Genomic DNA, 19,565 nt, shown 5'->3' with positions numbered 1-19,565 from the left:
TATAGCGGCTAAAAAATGAAAGGTTATGAAATCAGCTGTAATAATGTAGATAACTGCATTGCCTGTATTCATTTTATTTTGTAGTTAGATACAACATATCTAAAAATCCTTAAAATTCTTAGCAAATGTAAATTATTCAAGTGTTTACTCTCGCTGACAGTCTGTCAAAACTCAAAAGTGGTCCAAACCAGTCACACACTGTACTTAAAGTATTCTGAGATCCAATAGCTCTGTGTGAGAAGACTGAAATGAAAGTTAATATTCACTAATAATCTTTTCCTTAGGCACACTTCATATGTGTCTTAATCAATTCAAGCTGTGCAAATAATATTTGAGAGACTTTTAGAGAATAATTAAATTGTAAATATTTAGATACCAAAATATCAGCCTGTTTCTCAGCTACCATATTTACCACAACAGTGAACTGCAGGAAGATTTAAATGCATACTCAAATGCAGAAGAAACAAACCGGCAAACAGCCCGAAAGGTGCCAGTATATGGAAATACTTACATTGTACAAACCAGGAATGATCTCACAAATTGCACATAGGTCAGGTATTAAACTCTGCACAATGACATAAAATGTATTTTAATCTTACTCAAGGCAGGCAATGAGATGAGAAAGACTTGGTATTGTGCAAACATTAAAGGCAACCAAAACCAATCAATAGTGTGCAAATATAGTACGTAAATTCAAGCCTCTATAAAACTAGGTCCTGAAAAAAGGTCCAGGTAGATATGATCATTAGCTGTAACCAACTCCAGTGGTGCAGTAAAGTGGAAAGATAATGTGTCCCACAGCAAGTTTTAGTTAAAAAGCATGCTAAATACTCAAGTGTGTTCAAGCCTTTATACTGAAACTGCGGTTTATTTATTAGTGTAAACTGATTATTATTTAAACTAGTATACTAAATTAGCACAAATTAGTTAATCTTATTCATACAACAGATTACCAAGTACTTATTGGGCCTGTATGTAGGCCTAGTTATAAAAGAGTCTTCCTTTATCTCCTTTTAAAATTCAACTGTGACATCACAAACTTTGACTTCTGTAATCTGTTTTAGTAAAACTGGGCCTAATAAAGAAGGAAAGCAGTTCGTTATAATGAAATGCAGAGACAAAGTCAACAGTTCCTTTTTTCAGGCAAAATACTCTCCATCTCAATAATCTGATACTCCTTTCCGCTGCTAAAACTGAACAGAGACATTTATATTGTGAGTGGAAAGATACAAAAACATAAAAGTGTACCATATGTTAAAAGAAAAAAGTAAGTAGAAGGAGGCCAGAAGCACTCTATAGGGGTACAATGTATAACATTTTTACTAATAAAAGAAAGTTTATCAAGCAGATCATATTACCAGTAACAGAAGAGTACATGTACCACACATCCCAGGAAAAAACAGAGTTCCTTGTTTATTCATTATGTCATCAGCACAAAATAAATACATATCATTCACTTTCAAAACATGATAACACCAGGGGTTAATTGACTCTAGACTCATAGACTCAACAACAAATACTGTAAATATAAAAATAGTTTCATTAACTACTCACAAAGAGCAACACTACTGACATAATAAGTACATACTACATAGTACTAGTACTATAAACATACTAATTTTATTTTTATTATACAAGTATTTAGCTAAAATGTTTGTTTGTTTGTTTGTTTGTTTGTTTGTTTAAAGAAAATGCTCTGTGGAAAGAATTACTTAATTGACCAGACCAAATTCAGGTGTCTGTGTGAGTCATTTATACCTTAGCATTTTAGTCTTTTTAGTTTTAGTGTGGAATCACCCAGTATGATTTGAATCAGATTGTTATCTTCAGTAGAGTTAGATGCAAATCATTTTACCTATTATTAGTCACCTAGTATGAGGCTATGCAGAAAATTTCCACCCTATCAAAGACTCATTAACTGCTTCTTTTCTTGTTTCTGAATGATTTAAGATGTAAACACACTGTCAGAGTAAGAGCGCAAGAAATTTATTTTTAGGCATACAAATTTGGTACCATCTACCCCTAAAAGAATCATATTTATATCTTAGTGCCATAAAGGTCCTAAAGGTACAAGTTTTACATATATTTTCTGAGATTGCAAATTTTGACATCTTTTTTTCATTGTTGGAGACTGTGAGACCAGGAAGGACTGTCACTTCAAGAATGATTTCAGGGATTTTCTACCTGATGTTTATATAAAAGTTAATTTCCTTGCCTTTTGTTTGCTTTTCTAAACAGAACCATGGCTACAGGTTATGGACAAAGCATCACATGACTATGATAAGGCTCTTAAGACTACATTCTAATTTTAAACAATTGGTGAGTCAGGTTCAGTCTGCCTCAATTGCAAATACTGTAATCTCCCAATGCCCACTTTTCTCATGATTTAACCCTCTGGGGTCTGAGGGTGTTTTGGGGCCCTGGAGAAGTTTTGACATGCCCTGACATTTGTGCTTTTTTCAGTATCTTAAAAACATATTCATGGTTAAAGTCTGGTTACATTGTAATCAGCACAAACTGGGCTACAATAATATGTAAGCAAAATGAATGTACATGTTTATGCATGGTTAGTGAAAAACTAAATGTTTTAGGTCACTGAAATAAGGCCATGAAACTTTCACTTTTGTCAAACTCTGATTCTGACCCCCCCACCTCCATCATTTCACCTATATAACTATATAAAAATTTTACAACATTCAGGCACAACATTATGACCGCCTTTCTAATATTGTGTTGGTCGCCCTTTTGCTGCCAAAACAGCCTTGACCCATCGAGGCATGGACTCCACTAGACCCTTGAAGGTGTGCTGTGGTATCTGGCACCAAGATGTTAGCAGCAGATTCTTTAAATCGCGAGGTGGGGTCTCCATGGACAGAACTTGTTTCTTCAGCACATCCCACAGATGCTTGATTGTATTGAAATCTGGGGAATTTAGAGGCCAAGTCAACACCTCAAACTCGATGTGCTCCTCAAACCATTCATGAACAATTTTTGCTTTGTGGCAAGGTGCATTATCCTGCTAAAAGAGGCCACAGCCACCAGGGAATACCGTTTCCATGAAAGGTTGTACATGGTCTGCAACAATGCTTAGTGTCAAAAGTAACATCCACAATTTCACATGGATGGCAGGACCCAAGGTTTCTCAGCAGAATTTTGCCCAAAGCATCACATCGCCTCCACCAGCTTACCTTCTTCCCATAGTGCATCCTGGTTCCATGTGTTCCCCAGTTAAGCAACGCACATGCACCCAGCCATCCATGTGATGTAAAAGAAAATGTGATTCATCAGACTAGGCCACCTACTTCCATTGCTCCATGGCCCAGTTCTGATGCTCACATGCCCATTAATCGGCACATTCGGTGGTGGACAGGGGTTAGCATTGGCACCCTGACTGGTCTGTGACTATGAAGCCCCATACGCAACAAACTGTATTCTGAGACCTCACATCTTGAGCAATTTGAGCTACGTAGCTCATCTTTTGGATCGGACTATACAGGCCAGCCTTATTGATGCACGCTCTCCACGTGCATCAATAAGTCTTGGCCGCCCATGATCCTGATGCCGGTTCACCACTGTTCCTTCCTTAGACCACTTTTGATAGATACTAGCCACTGCAGACTGGGAACACCCCACAAGAGCTGCAGTTTTGGAAATCCTCTGGCTCAAATCCTTATGCTTGTCCATTTGTCCTGCTTTTAACACATCAACTTTGAGGACAAAATGTTCACTTGCTGCCTAATATGTCCCACCCACTAATAGGTGCCATGATGAAGAGATAGACAGTTATTTCCTTCACCAGTCAGTGGTCATAATCTTATGCCTGATATATGTGTATATAAATCCAATAATGCAAGGCCACCATCCCCCAGAAGTAAAACATTCTGATCTTGTTTCTCTCTGTTATGGGTGGATGAATGCATCCATTCACTCATCCTTTATCTACACCAGAAACACATTGTCATGCAGCTCATAATTCCTGATTAACCAGATTTCACCTGTATGAAAGGTGACATTTTTGACTACATTTTTTACACAGACAGCTGACCCCTGAATGTAGTCATGCATCTCAGTCAGAGTTAAAATGACTCAACAACCATTTTTTTGATAGCATAATCTGCTTGAAATCTAAGGAAATATCTGATCTATTAAAACAATAAACAGAACACTACAAAAATCTTATTTGAAAGCCCACAGTCATATGACATTTGACAGCGTTTACAAATTTGGTTCTAATGTTGATATATACACCAGTGATGTCGTAATGCTTTGTAAATGTTGACACAAATCGAAAACTTTACAAGCCTGTTTGATATGTCGACCTTTGTCATGCCCTTCAAAGTTAAGTCATCAGACCCTCCTTCTTGTTTAATATTAACTCTATCTGCATGCATCCGAAACAATATTTCCAGCCATCTAAAGGAATTGTGAAGTGTCTCACACACTTATGACAAACAAATTTGAAGGTGTGCTTATTTACCATACTTAATGTTTATGTTTCAGATATGCACATAAACTTTGTGGTTTTAGATAGATAGATGGACAGATAGATAGACTTATTGCTTGTGTCTTGGCTGGCTGCTGGTCTGAGCCTCAGTATACCACGTGTCCAACGGGTATGCAAATGCTACCTTGCAAATTTAAGTCACTCTGCAAGATATTACACTGTGCGAATCCCATTTCATGCCAACTATCTTCACTTAGGGGAGACAAGACTTCTTCATCTCTAGCTTTATATCTGTCTTTTTTGTAAAGGAGGTGTGGCTACCACTCTCCAGAGACAGGTATACCGGAAACAGAGGGGGAGGGTTTACCTGCATGGAGTTAGTGTACACAGCAGTAGCAGCAACACTGCACCTGTTCCTCTTCCCAGACTCTCCCCTTCTCTGTCTCTCTCTTTCACCTCTACACCAGACAGCCAAACAAGAGGGACCAGTAAGGGGTCAACATGGATCCCAACCAGGCCAGTGGGAATGACAGAGAGAATGAAAAGGGGGAGAAAAAAGAGAAGGATAGGCATTAAAAGGAGAAATAGACTTTTTATAAGATACCTGGAACGGAGGAAGACAGATACTATTGTGGATGATGACTCTTCCAAAGGTGACATCAGCATCTCAACCTTGGTGAGAAGGAGCCATTCTGACAAAACAGAGTATAGTGCTAAACTTAAAGGTAATTTATTTTCTTTGGTCACACACTAAATAGAATGTGCTTTTTCGCCTGGTTTGTATGAAGTAGTGTTCTCTTATAGTGGTTAAACTTAAAATATTTATGTCATAAAGCCTTGCTAACCTTACAAAGACTGTTGTTATGCTAACAGCAACATGTTTTTACTTTGTCACCCATTTTTACTGTCATCCTGCAGAGCAGCAGGTTAGCACACAGTTGGTTTTATACCAATTATACTCTTGTAAAGCCACCCATCTCAAATTCCATTAGATTGTTGTATGGGGTGAAGTAAAAAAGAGAGCATGTGCTGATGCTTAGCACCTGTTGCGTCGTTACGTTACAGAGAAAGATATATTCCCACTGGACTGATGTCACATATGCAAACTGAACCTCGGCCACAGTGCTGAACATGGCTGTGGAACAGTCGTAAACAAGCTCAGCCACAGTGCCTATGTTGTTTACTTTATCAGGAAGTTTCTAGTTATCTACTAATCTTTTGTTAGTTTATTCCGCATTGCACTCTTTTTGCATTATAGAGCATTTAACTAAATGAACAAGAAATATTACAAGAAATAAACAGTTTATTCATTCCTTTTCTTGTTAACATCATGTCACAGTCTGGTTGTGCTGATATGTCAGTGTCATCATAATCTTAACTTGAAAATGACATCACTTTAGAAAAACTAGTTTAACAGCCTCCGGTGAACAGGGAATGAAGCTGTTCAAGTCAGCCAAGTCATGACATTGAGGACATCTTACAGCTATGAAGACAGTCTTGTCATACAAGCTTCTTAGTTTGCAAACAATAGTCCTTATATAAACAAAATGAGTTGTCATTCATTCCAATCACCTGAAAGAGACTTCCGAGACTTCACAAATGTATCTTTAAAAAGCAAACAAACCAGTTTACATACTGAATGTCTGAAATGCTGACAACAAGGAATATGTCAGCAGTTTTAGTTTCTTATTCTAAAAAACTATTAGTAGTATTAAAATACTACTCTTAGTTATTGATATATCTGCAAATGTTTCCAGCACAGTGATGTAGTCCATTTTAGCATTTTATTCTTAAAAGTGAGACATTTCTAGCCATATTTAGACCTATATATTTATACTGCTTAGCATATCTTTGACAGGCAGCTGTATGTCATGTGGCACATTTCAAGTCAAATATGATGACATCATTGAGGAAATGTTGATCCCTGAACAGGAAGTGTTTATAAAACTGAGTGTACTAGATCATTCATACACCAATAAAACAATAGATTAGTGTGACTGTGTTTGAAATACGATATTGTCATGTGTATCCCTAAAGAAAAAAAAAAATGTTTAAAGCAAACACTTGATCACATGAGACACAAGCTCTTAATGGGCACTTGCAGGGCAGGTTCCACTTGTGTGTGTGTGTGTGTGTGTGTGTGTGTGTGTGTGTGTGTATAAGAGATATGTTTGCATCCTGTATGTTTACTTTGTGTTACTGAGTCAAACCAAGCAGAGAGAGTAGGATGGGATCCTCGCTTCAGGCTTTCAAATGATTGAAAATAAATAAAATAAAATAGGCAAATCATTATTATTACAATACAAAGAGCTCACACAGAGCTCACAGCACATCTCCAAGCTTGAGTTCAGTCAGGTCACGTTTTCCTGCAGAAATGTGATCTGTTCTGTGTGGCACAGGTTTCCATTAGCCGGCCTTCAGTGAAAAGTCTTGTGAAAGGCTTTGTGTGCTTTTTTTTTGTTTTTTTTTCTGCCAGTCTAAATTGCTCAGGCAGTTAAAATGCAGCTCCACTAGAGAATAATGTGTTACTAATGAAACATTTGCAATAAGGAATTCACTGTATTAGCTTGAGATTGGTATCATGTGTCACTCTTTTCTGAATAATGGACACGTTACGGTGATTTGTAGGGCAGAGATTTGTTATATGATTCTGTGTGAATGGGATGAGTGAAATACAACTCCTCTATTGTCATAACCAAACTCTTTGTCTAAGACTTGCTCCTCAAATTTTGTCTGTGCACTGCACATTTTTTCACACAGAACAAGTCACAGTTTTGTTTCATGGGTAATTAAAGTTATTGAATTTTAAACTTAAGTGTAAAATGTAGGATTGGGTCTCTTTAGAAGTGTCATTGCCATGTAATGCATGGAAAAGTCATTATTACATTATTGCAATCATTTCCTTATTAACATTTGAAAATATTGACATTTGATCTTATGATTATTCTATTAAATCTATCATTGGATGAGCAGGTAAAAGATAGAAGGCCTAGACAGCAATTACATCACAAAAAGTAATATGACACCTGGCCCCACCTTTGCCAGTATAGCCTCTCTCTGTTTCTCACTGTAAGAGGAAGTGTCATATTGAGTTGACCAGGAAACAAAAAATCATCTCACTTCCCAAAGTACATACCTGCTTTGTTTAACTTTCTAATTGCCTGCAGCAAGACATAAATATTTAGATTTGAATGCAATTTGAACATATTCTGTTTTGATGATTCCTAATGAAAATACTGTAATGTAATTTTTCATTTGTGCACCTATAATAAGGTCAGTTTTTCTGGTCAATACAAGAGCATTTTTCATTTTTATTTTAAATCCTGGAGTGTTTGCATACTAATACTTCAAGTTTTGCAATTGCAATCAGACGTTTCTCTGGATTCCCTGAATCTTTTCACAATATTGTGTGTGGTAGTTGGTGAAAGACCTAAATTCTTAGTGATTTTCTGTTAAGAAATGTGATTTTTTTTATTTGTTTGACACTTTTGTCATTAAATTTGGCACAAAGTGACAAGATCCAGCTTTGCTTGCAAAGACTGAAATGCTCCTTCTATACCCAAACATGATATCTTCACCTTTTTCCATTTCACCTGCTTACTGTGAACTGTTTCAAAACAATTTAATTTGGATATTCTGTAACGTTTTCATTTTTATTTAGCCTCTGTCTCAACTCTTTTGGAGTGTGTTCATACAAATAAAAATTTGGTTATATTTACAAAATAAAATTAAAAGTTGGCCACTGAAAATATTGGACATTTTTTTCTGTGTACTTTAGTAAATTAAATAAAGGTGAAAGAGCATGAAAAGATAATATATTCTTGATTCTATGGCATTTCACGAAACGTCCAAACTTTTCTGGAATTGGGGTTGTATGATGAAAAACTGTAAATGGTTTAACATTGCATTACATGTAATTTTAGTAAAACAATTTAAAATATATGGTCTTTGGTAATAAAAAAATCACTATATCATTTAGAATGAAGTATAAGGACATTCTCAGAATTCTCTGTTTGAAACGTCACATTTTATTATGTTATTTAAATAGTTTTTTTTCCCCTAATTTTTGTTATCAGTAACATACATGTTATAAGTTGCATTTTATGTTATGTAGTTAATATTTATTGCATTGTTTATTATCATGATGGTATTCTGATTCATCATGTGGCTTTCTGTTACAGTTTTGCAATCTTACAATTTTTGGCAGTTAAAGTAATATTATATCATTATTAACATAATATCACTGAAATATAGGGGATATAAGTTGTAAAAATATATGAGGCAATACGAATTAATCGATTCCATAAAACCTGAAATGCTGTCACCATATTTTTTAATGGTGAATTTCTGGCAGCCACAGAGCTACCATTTTTTACCATAAATTTTACAGGATTTAAAGGGATAGTTCACCCAAAAATGCAAATTACCCCACGATTTACTCACCCTCAAGCCATCCTAGGTGTAAATGACTTTCTTCTTTCAGATGAATATAATCTGAGTTTTATTAAAAAATGACGTGGCTTGTCCAATCTTTATAATGCCAGTGAATGGCTGTTGAGATTTTGAAGTCCAATAAAGTGCCAGGGGTTTAATGAAGACCTTATGAACCATAATTGCTAGCTTCTGCTAACAGTTGTACGTGTGTTCACGAGAGAGTGGCGTTTCAGTGGATGACATTGGTATAGCATAAGCTCCGGTAAGAATATGCTAGTCTCGCAAGAACCAAGTTGTGTTTACAGCAAAACCAGTCTCTTCTTGGTTTATATTGAAATCCTCTGACATGTTTCTTTGGAAATCCTTGTTTTGTACCTCAAATTTGTGACTGGTGTTTTATTTTGTTTTCTCTACTGCACTTCCAAGTTTGTCACCGCATTCGCCTACATCCTTTGACATATCGCTGGAAAGCCACTCTCCTGTCTAGATGTGTACAACAGCAGAAGCTAGAGATTACAGTTTATAAAGTTTTAAATATTGATATTTTTCTTACACAAATGCATCGATTCTGTGTGGAGTACTTTTTATGATGGATGGATGCACTTTATTTGACTTAAAAATCTCAGCAGCCATTCATTGCCATTATAAAGCTTGGAAGAGCCAGGACATTTTTAAACAGAACTTCACTTATGTTCCTCTGACAGAAAAAAAGATACACCTAGATTGAGAGTGAGTAAATCATGGGGTAATTATTTATTTTTGGGCAAACCATCCCCTTTGTATGTAAATCTAAACTGCATAATTTGTCTCTGTTTTCCCTTATCGCATCAGAGAAAATGTCCCCCCATGATTTCTCCTCACCCACGTCTCCAACCATGGATCCAGAAGAGATCCGCCACAGGAAGATGATAAAAAGGTCAAAGGTCATTGAGGAGCTGGTTAGGACAGAGGGAGACTATCAGAAGGACTTGGAGCTCTGCATAAGCGAGGTTCTGCTTCCTCTAAGAGCAGCCCAGGCACGTTCACAGTACCACAATCATATTTCCACAGATGTATTTTCTCAAATTATATTGATATTTCTATATTATTTCTAGTTTGATGCATTGATTTAAATAGGGTCTGATTTTTTTTTTTATAGGTGGTGGATGTAGATCGACTATTCACCAACATTGAGTCTGTGTGTGTTGTCTCTGCTGAGCTGCTTCAACGGTTGAGAGATGCCATAGCTGACCCTGACCCTGAAACACAACACATAGGTAATTTTAAAATGCATTTCATTTAGACATATTTGACTAACAAACATCGACAAACAAAAATGTTGCCTGTCATTAATATAAAGAAACAACCACCATTATAAATTAGGATTACTTTATTAATGCTTATTATTAAACTAAATATTAATAAAATTATTAAACCCAATAAAAATATTGTTAATATCTATGAAAAATATTACATAAAATTATTGTCATAATTATTTACAATTTCATTAAACTTTATTTAAATTAAAAAAAAAAGAAAAGAAAACAGTACAAATATATAAAGATTTTAATATCAAACTGTGACCTCTTTAAACTCTATAAGTTACTGCCTAAAATCCAGTCTGACCTTTTTTAGGAGAAGTGTTTATTCAAGCCAAAGCCGTCATGGAGGATGTATACAAAATTTACTGCTATCATCACGACGAGGCTAATGCTTCACTCAAGTCTTATGAAGCACAGGAGGACATCCAGCAGCATTTTAGAAGATGTATATCCACACTCAAGTAATGATGTTAACTGCATTTATCTCTTAGATATAAGTGTAATGTTTAGGCCTTTGTCTGTGAGTTTCACATTAATGATTTGTTGTCTTTACCCTCACAGGAGAATATATGACCAAGAGTGAGTATGCATTTTCTCATTTAAATATTGTCATAAATACTATATATTTAAATTTTATAAACATGAATGTTAGTATATAGACCTATGTTAGTTCTCAACCCAACCTAGAGTGTATTCAAGCTAGGCATTTTATAAGTACGTAATCAATCCTGTAATTTTGTTGCTGCTGGTGCTTTTCCAGTTGTGCTACAGAAACAGCATAAAAGTAATTTATACAGTTTGTATATATTGAACAAAGTGGACCACAATGTTCTGTTTTTAATGTTTTTTTCATTCAATGTCATTTTTTAGAGGAAAGCCCAATTTGCTTGACATGGGCTCTCTACTCATTAAACCAGTGCAGCGAATCATGAAATACCCACTGTTATTAGCTGAACTGTGGAATGCCACACCCGCGGACCACCCTGACAACAGGCCCTTACAGGAAGCTCTGACTACTGTAAAGATTATTAACATCAACATTAATGAATTCAAGAGGAGGAAAGACATAGGTGAGGCATACACAGGATATTGTACTAACTACAAGTACACTGTAAAAAATAAATAAATAAATAAATATTTTGTCAAATCAGCTTAGATTCACAAATGATGTTTAGATAACACAATATCAAAGGTTTTAGGTTATCTGCATCAACTAATTGTTTTAGGTTAAACGTACTCAAAATTTTAAGGCAACGAGATTAGACTACTCAATTTCAGATATATTAATAAATAAGTTTTACAAATCAGGTGGTATATTCAGGATAAAAGGTTCTTTCTTTTTTTGGTTTGGGAGTTTTCAAGTATGCAAATAAAGGCCACTTGTGTTGTTTCAGTGCTGAAGTATAAGAGGAGTGACGATGAAACCTCACTGATTGGTAAACTCAACAAGTTCAACATTCATTCTATCAGGAAGAAATCAGACCGACTGACAAGCTATTTCAAGATTCTCACTGGTGTTGAGCCACAGGTACTTGAATGGAACAATGCTAAAATTACCATGTTGTTACCTCTGTAAAGGCAGTGTTGTTATGGTTTTTGTCTTCACAGGTGAGAGATGAAGCATTTGACAAGGAGGAAAAACTTTTCCGTAGCCTCGAGAAAGCTGTAAGACAGCTAGTGAAAAACATCAGCTGTTACTTGCTCTATGCTCAGGTATGAAAATGCATTAATAAACGATGTTAAGGCTAGACAAATTAAACGATTAAAATGTCCAAGATACACTTTTAAGTGTTTAAAAACAAAAATAGTAAAAAACCTTCAACTTGAATGTTAACACTTTTGACATATTTGACAAATGTACGCAAATTTGTACATATTTAATTAGGTAATGCCTCATTTGCATATTCAAACGTAACATTTTAGAATTAAGACAATACCCTATATTCATCTGTGGTGTCTTGCCTTAAAAGTGTTTATAGTATATATAAGAATGCTTATTTTGCTTTTAGAAAAGTACGATGCACCTCTTGAATTTAATCCTAAATTCATTCTATATAAATCAGCAAAATAATAAAAATTTTCTCAAAAATCAATTTACCTCAAAATCAGTCTCAAAATAACTGCATGGATCAATTTTGCAATTTTCCAGTGCATAGCGACAAACATTAATAGACAATATGAGATTATTTATTTAGTGTTTCGGGAGAAAAAAAAAGCCAGAGTCCAATTGTACAATACTGAGAATTTGATTGCATTTCTATTAATTAAAAGCATCTCAAAGCAAACTTTTAAATAATGTGTTCTCTGGGTATTTTTAAAAAGTAGATCTTGGTCTTAAACTACTATTTAGGACCTGAATTAAAGAATTATGTTTCTTTTTATATTGTAGGAAATGATATCCGTTGCTGTTCAAAATGCACAGGACCTGGAAGCTATAGTGAAGGATCCAGACAAAATAGACACAAATGGCTTTCACCAAAAGAGGAATGGCAATGATCCATACAAACAGTTTGTAAGTGTTTTCCTTCACGCAAACACGCATCTGTATAAACTATCATGTAAAATTAAAAGTTCTCATGTCTTCATGAAAAAAAAGAAGACTGCATTGTGAACTTTAAACATTTCAAACAGTCAATGACGATACATTTTAAAGTTCCTCTATAAAATTACATACAGCCAGTAGAAAGTACAGTAAAATATTAGAGTCATCACCAGAATGCTGAAATCTGAAATTAATATTTTGTGAGACTAATTATAGTATTCCCTTAACACTTATTTTACATTTCCTATGCACACATCTCTATGCTTTCTTTCAATCAAATCATTTAGTTTATAAGGCATATAAACCTCTATTTTGTTAATTAAATGTCCGCATCCGCAATATACGTTTTCCCACCTTTCATCCTTTTTAAAATTTGCATGGTTTGTGCTCCTCAGAAAGATCATATGGAGCGTCTGGTTCTGGCTCCTCTCTCAAGCCTGCTGGGAATGTTTGCATCACCACAGAAGCTGATACAGAAGCGCTACGATAAACTGTTGGACTATTGCAGCCAGCTGGATTCTCGATCCTCCAAAGAGGAACAAGGCCAGGCCAAAAAAAGATTACCTGGCCCTCAATGCCCAGTTGCTTGAGGAGCTGCAATGCTTCAACCAAGCCGTCAGAACAATCCTCACCAACTGCCTAATTTGTGTAGTAAAATTAATTAGAAAGCTGATGGAGGCAGCTCAACCGCCTATCCACCAGATACCGGTGAGTTAAACAAGGTAGTAAAATTATTCTAAAACAGTGATGCATTTTTTAAAAAACAACAAAATCACAATGAAATGAAGAGAAAGTGACAGAGCCCTTCTCAACCTAGAAAACTCAGGTTTAAGTGTCTTGCTCAAGGGCAAAATTGTGATTTTTTTTTTTTTTAGGGGGGAAACTGATCAGGTTACTGCTGTGGTCCACACTTGGAGTCAAACCTACAACCTTTGTGTTATTCAAAACCATTAGCCTATTATATTCTAAGCATAAAGGATCTTTAGGCATGCAATATAGCTTCCCACAGAACAGGAGAAGTTCACATAGGCTACAAAATAAAACTTAGTTACAGTTCCTTCCTGTAAAACAGCAAAAATGCAGATAAATGCCAAAAGAAAGTGTAATATGGGTTTTATATATTACAATGGTTGTTCCACCCACAGCAGGGTTTCTCAACATTTTTGACTTTTTTGTACCTATTTAAGCTGATATGAACCTCTAAAACTTGTTTTAATAAAAACAAACTCTAAATATTATGTAAGTTTAAACAACTATATGTAAATTTTTTACCCTGATAATAGTTTCAAGATCACTCTAATTTCAAGATCACTCTAATAGTATAGTTACTTTTAATATGGTGAATGGCTTCTGTTTCATCCCCACGTTTCCTCCCAAAAAAAGTTCGGTGAGAGAAATTCCTCCAAAAGGAGTGGATTGCTTTACAGTAGCAACAAATGCACATGCACAGCAATGCACTGTAATTCACTGTATGACAGTCAGTTCCACTCACGTAACTGTCGGGGGCTTCAACGTCTCAATAATACAGATGCTGAAACTACATTTAGTTGATTTAATGTTGTATACCGTTATTTTTAAGTTTTTTAGGATTGTAATTAAGATTATGTAGATATAATTTTAAGACTTATTGGGCCCTCAGAAGTTTCCAGAGGTTGAGAGTTGAGAACCCCTCATCTAAAGTATGTTCAATATTCTGTCATGGACGTTTAATACAACATTTTAACTATTACATTGGTCATCTAGGTTCCCTTGTCAAACTTCAGTGAAGTCCAAAATTCAATCATGGAGGAGCTAAGCAACCTTGGATTCTTCAAAGACAATTCCCAAAAGCTGATGGAACGCAAAGTGAGCTTTGAAAAACGGGACAAGAAAATGGTAGGATTGCAAATGATAAGTCTAGGTAAATCCATAAGGTCCCATTAACGTCCCAGCTGACTGGAAAATTCCCTTTAGGTCCCCGAGATCCCCAGACAGACAGAGGAGCACAGAGCCTGGCTCCTGGAAGAGTTTGCAGTGGATCGGCTCTATCAGCTCAAACGTAACTGCAATGCCTGTCAGGAAAATGACATCAGCCTGCTGGAGGGGGAGCTGGTGGCCCTGCTGGAAGACAAAGACCCTATGGGAAGCAGCAGCCGCTGGCTGGTACACACTGGGAGTAAGTCTGTTTATATGTGTTCAAATGCCCATACATTTTTTTAGAAGAAAAATGTATAATGATATACAGTCTAAAAGAGGGAGGTATTATGAAATATTGTTAGTCATTAACTAATAAAATATAGAACTTTACTGTGAAGTGCTAACAAGAAATTTGTTTAGTTAAGGCTACAACTACTCATTCACAAATAAACAAGAGGACATGCACTACCATTCAACAGTTTGGGGTCAGTAAGATTAAGATTTGATTTAAATGCAGTAAAATCAGTAATATTGTGAAATATTAATACAATTTAAAATAACTGTTTTAAATTTAAATTCTAATTTATTCCTGAATATACTGAATTTTCACCAGGCATTATTCCAATTTTCAGTGTCACATGATCAAGTTGTCAGAATTAAGTTCTTAGCAATGCATATTACCAATTTTTAAATTACGTTTATATATAATTAAGGTAGGAAATTAACAAAATGTTTTCATGGAACATGATTTTTGGCATAAAATAATCATTTTGACCCTTACAATGTTTTGCTGGCGATTGCTACAAATATACCCATGCTACTTCAGACTGTGGTCCTTTTGTGGTCCAGGGTCACATTTGATGATTTGGTACTCAAGAAACATTTCTTAGCATTATCACAGTTGAAAACTGTTATGCTGTGTAATATTTTTGTGAAATTCTGTTTTGTTTTAGGATTCTAAGAAAAAGCAAAAGTTCAAAATAGCAGCATTTATTTTAAATAAATCTTTTGTAACAGTATAAATGTCTTCACTGTCACTTTTGATCAATAAATAAAAGTTTTATATATATATATGTATATATATATATATATAATTATTATTATTATTATTATTTATTTTAACAGATATTTTTTATTGACCCAAAACTTTTGAAAAGTAGAGCATGTTCTATTATCTTTTTGTAAATGAATGGTTGTAAGACATAAAGCAAAAAAATAAATAAATAAATAAAACAATTTTGGTAAAACTTAATAGTTTTACCGTATTCAGTAGTCTTGATCTTGGTGAACCTTATTATAAAGCGTTTTTTCCATGTTTATGCTATGAATTCACATGCGTGTTTAAACTAGTAAACATGACATTTACGTTACAGGAGACACCATTAACTGAAGCATTAATAAGGCTGGTGGAAATTTTGTATGAATCCTATCTGTGGTAGCACTCTATAACTTTATGGCAGAGAGTAATGAAATCCCTCAGGACATTTTTTCATCACATGTCTATAAACTAGCCTCTCATTAACTCCACAGAGACTGTTGCTTCACAACAGGACCAACGTTCTGGTTGTTATGTCAGGTGACTTATTGTCTGTATATCAACTACTGTAGGTTGTTCAGGTCAGTGGGGGAAGCAGAAAAATGAATTTAGCCACTAAAACCCTTGAAATGACTTTTTACTTGAAATATTTTTTAAAAAGTGTTCTTTGTCGTGAAAGTGATATTTTAATTGTATTATTTAAGAGGAATGTGAAAAGTGGAATCCATGATCTGTTAGATAATTCATTCAGTTTGTTTGAGGCCTGAAACTGATCTGTCTGAGATCACGTTCACTCTTATGGTCTCACAAAGCAAAATTCTTCTGCTCCTATTAGGTTAACCAGGCTCCTGCTGCTGATAATGACATTTCTGTTTGTGTGTGTGCTTAGATACGCAGGGCTATGTGTACTCCTCATTCTTGAAAGCCTACAACCCCCAGCGGGAGGTGACTGAGAGGCCAGATGACTTCGACAATCTGAGTCTGTTCGTGTCAAACAGCAGGAGCAGTAGTATGCGGAGCTTTAGCCCGTACAGCACTTCAGACAGTACGTCCCCTCAGTCTGGACCACAGGACGAGCCGGATGCCTCTGAGGACCAACATGTAAGACATATATGAAGAGTGTGTATGTGTAGTACACTAGGCTTAAAAATGCAATCATTTTCATACAAGCAAGAGTGGTGTTGTTTCCAAATTTTAGCAAAGAAAAGTGAATTTTCTGTTCAGTCTGAAGAAAATCATTGAAATCATTGACTGGAACAGCGACACATTTTCATTCAGGAAATGAGAAAATCGTGTCAGCTGTGTGGAATGCACTTTACCTTATTTTCGGTCTTTATCTAAATAAAAGAGACTTAATATTTCTGAAAGACTATCAAAACCTAAACTTGAAAATCAAAGAAAATATAGTTTAAACATGCTTAAGGGATAGTTTACCAAAAAATGAAAACTCTGTCATTTATTACTCACCCTCAAGTTGTTCCGAACCTGTAAGACTTTCGTTCATCTTCGTTCAGATTTCTGACCCTCCATAGACAGCAAGGGTCCTACCACAGTCAAGGCACAGAAACGCAGTAAGGATATTGTTAAAATGGTCCAAGTGACATAGCTCAACCGTAATTTTTACGAAGCTACTAGAATACTATTTGTGTGCAATGAAAACCAAAAACGACTTTATTAAAAAAATGACACAGAGGAGAAGAATTGTTGAATTATTATTTTTTCTTTTCTTTGTGCAAAAAAGTATTCTTATAGCTTCGTAAAATTACGGCTGAAACACTAATGTCACACAGACCATTTAAACGATGTCTTTATACTACCTTTCTGGGCCTTGAATGTGGTAGGACCCTAAAGAGGGTCAGAGAGCTCTTGGATTTCATTTAAAATATCTTAATTTGTGTTCCAAACATGAACGAAGGTCTTACAGGTTTGGAACAACATAAGGGTGAGTAATTAAAGGAGAAGTCCACTTCCACAACAAAAATTTACGGATAATTTACTTACCCCCTTGTCATATTAACAGACTTACTCCCATGTTTTTTTTCTTCAGTCAGTAAAAACTTATGTTTCTTGAGGAAAACATATTAGGTATTTTCTCCATATAGTGGACTTCAATGGTGTGCCCAAGTTTGAACTTACAAAATGCAGTTTAAAATGCAGCTTCAAAGGGCTATATACAATGCCATCTGAGGAAGAAGGGTCTTATTTAGCGAAACGATCTGTCATTTTTGAAACAAACTGACAACTTATATACTTTTTAACCTCAAATGCTCGTCTCGTCTTGTCTCTGCGATGCGCATGCGTAGTCTGTGTAATCCGGGTCAATACAGTTAGGGTATGAACTGACCAGAAAAAAAAAAAAACGCAGACTTAGACAAGACAAGCGTTTGAGGTTAAAAAGTATATAAATTGTCAGTTTGTTTCGGAAATGACCAATCGCTTTGCTAGATAAGACCCTTCTTCCTTGGCTGGGATTGTTTAGAGCCATTTGAAGCTGCATTTAAATGGAATTTTGGAAGTTCAAACTTGGGGGCACCATAGAAGTCCATTATATGGAGATAATTCCTGAATTTCTTTACATTAAAAAACATAATTTCTTTATGACTGAAGAAAGAAAGACACGGACATCTTGGATGACAAGGGGGTAAGTAAATTATCTGTAAATTTTTGTTCTGGAAGTGAACTTCTCCTTTAATGACAGAATTTTCATTTTTGGGTGAACTATCCCTTTAAAGCAGGTGTGTCAAATTGAGTACCGGCAGAGCTGCAGCGCTGCAGAGATTAGTTCCAGTACACAAACCAAGTAGTTTTCAAATAAGCCTGAAGGACTTGATTAGCTGGATCAGGTGTGTTTAATTAAGGATGAAGCTAAATTCTACAGGGCTGTGGCCCTCCAGAAACTGAGTTTGACACCCCTTGCTTTAAAGGGATAGTTCATCCAAAAATGAAAATTCTCATACTGTACAACTTGAGGTTGAGTAAATGATGACAGAATTTTCATTTTTAGGTGAATTACCATTAATTCTACCTGGAGGACCATGGCTATGTAATTTAAAAACAAAAAACATTCAGAGACAGAAAAAAGTTAGTTATCTTGATGACATATTATTAAAACTTTTCTTTCACACAATAAGGCACACTAATGGCTCTAAAAGGAAAGTAGGTCAATTTTGTTTTCATGTTTAAATTTCATACCATGAATGGATAGACAGCACCACCTACTGGTAAAATGTCCTGGACAGGATCTTAGGAGGACGAACCAAGTCATTTCAAACGAGACAAAAAGATTTTTCAGATATTCTGCTGTTATGTGGTAACATAGTGCATTTTGTAGATTAAAATATGATAACTAATCTTTAAAGTAAAATTTTATTTCTTTGAGCTTGACTGCTGTAAGGCTGAATTATTGAAGAGATTAATTTTATTTTTATTTTTCACAGTTCTATGCAGTTTATGCATTCCAGGCACGCTGTGAACAAGAGCTCACACTTCAGGAATACCAGCATGTTCGTATCCTTCAGTTTTCAGACCTCGGTGGTAACAAAGACTGGTGGCTCGCTGAGTCTAATGGACAAAAAGGCTATGTTCCAGCAAATTACCTTGGAAGGATGTCATACGCTTAATACTATTTTTGTTTTAATCTCTAGAAAAGTTTTTTATTTAAAAGAAGAAAAATATGAATATAGCTTTTAAGTTAATTGCTTAATGAAGGCCAACCCTGCACAAATATTTTTGCACATGTGATGCTACCAACAGTGTTTGCTTGAATTATATACAAATTGTTATAGAAAACTTGTTAATCAGAAAAAAAAAAAGTATTTTAAGTAACTGTATATAGTAATATTAATATATAAAAGATTATGTGACAAATAAAATATTTACGATCATACAAATGACCTACTTGTTTGTGGGCTG

The 19,565-nt window shown here is 35.2% G+C and overlaps 1 protein-coding gene across 1 annotated transcript; it reads left to right on the top strand.

Annotated features, from left to right (window-relative positions):
- The first annotated feature begins 4,757 nt into the window (after positions 1-4,757).
- On the top strand, positions 4,758-19,546 carry arhgef38 (Rho guanine nucleotide exchange factor (GEF) 38). Its single transcript, XM_051121323.1, is given in 16 exon segments — positions 4,758-5,010; positions 5,012-5,169; positions 9,710-9,894; positions 10,017-10,134; positions 10,493-10,640; positions 10,741-10,758; positions 11,050-11,249; positions 11,574-11,707; positions 11,788-11,892; positions 12,569-12,691; positions 13,117-13,272; positions 13,274-13,429; positions 14,465-14,596; positions 14,675-14,876; positions 16,543-16,754; positions 19,091-19,546. Coding segments are annotated over 16 exon segments (2,295 nt in total). The 5' UTR covers positions 4,758-4,945; the 3' UTR covers positions 19,274-19,546.
- Positions 19,547-19,565: the final 19 nt, after the last annotated feature.

Source organism: Labeo rohita, chromosome 1, assembly GCF_022985175.1.
Source record: "Labeo rohita strain BAU-BD-2019 chromosome 1, IGBB_LRoh.1.0, whole genome shotgun sequence".
In the NCBI taxonomy this organism is placed as follows: Eukaryota; Metazoa; Chordata; class Actinopteri; order Cypriniformes; family Cyprinidae; genus Labeo; species Labeo rohita.
This window is presented reverse-complemented; position numbering and strand designations above follow the sequence as displayed.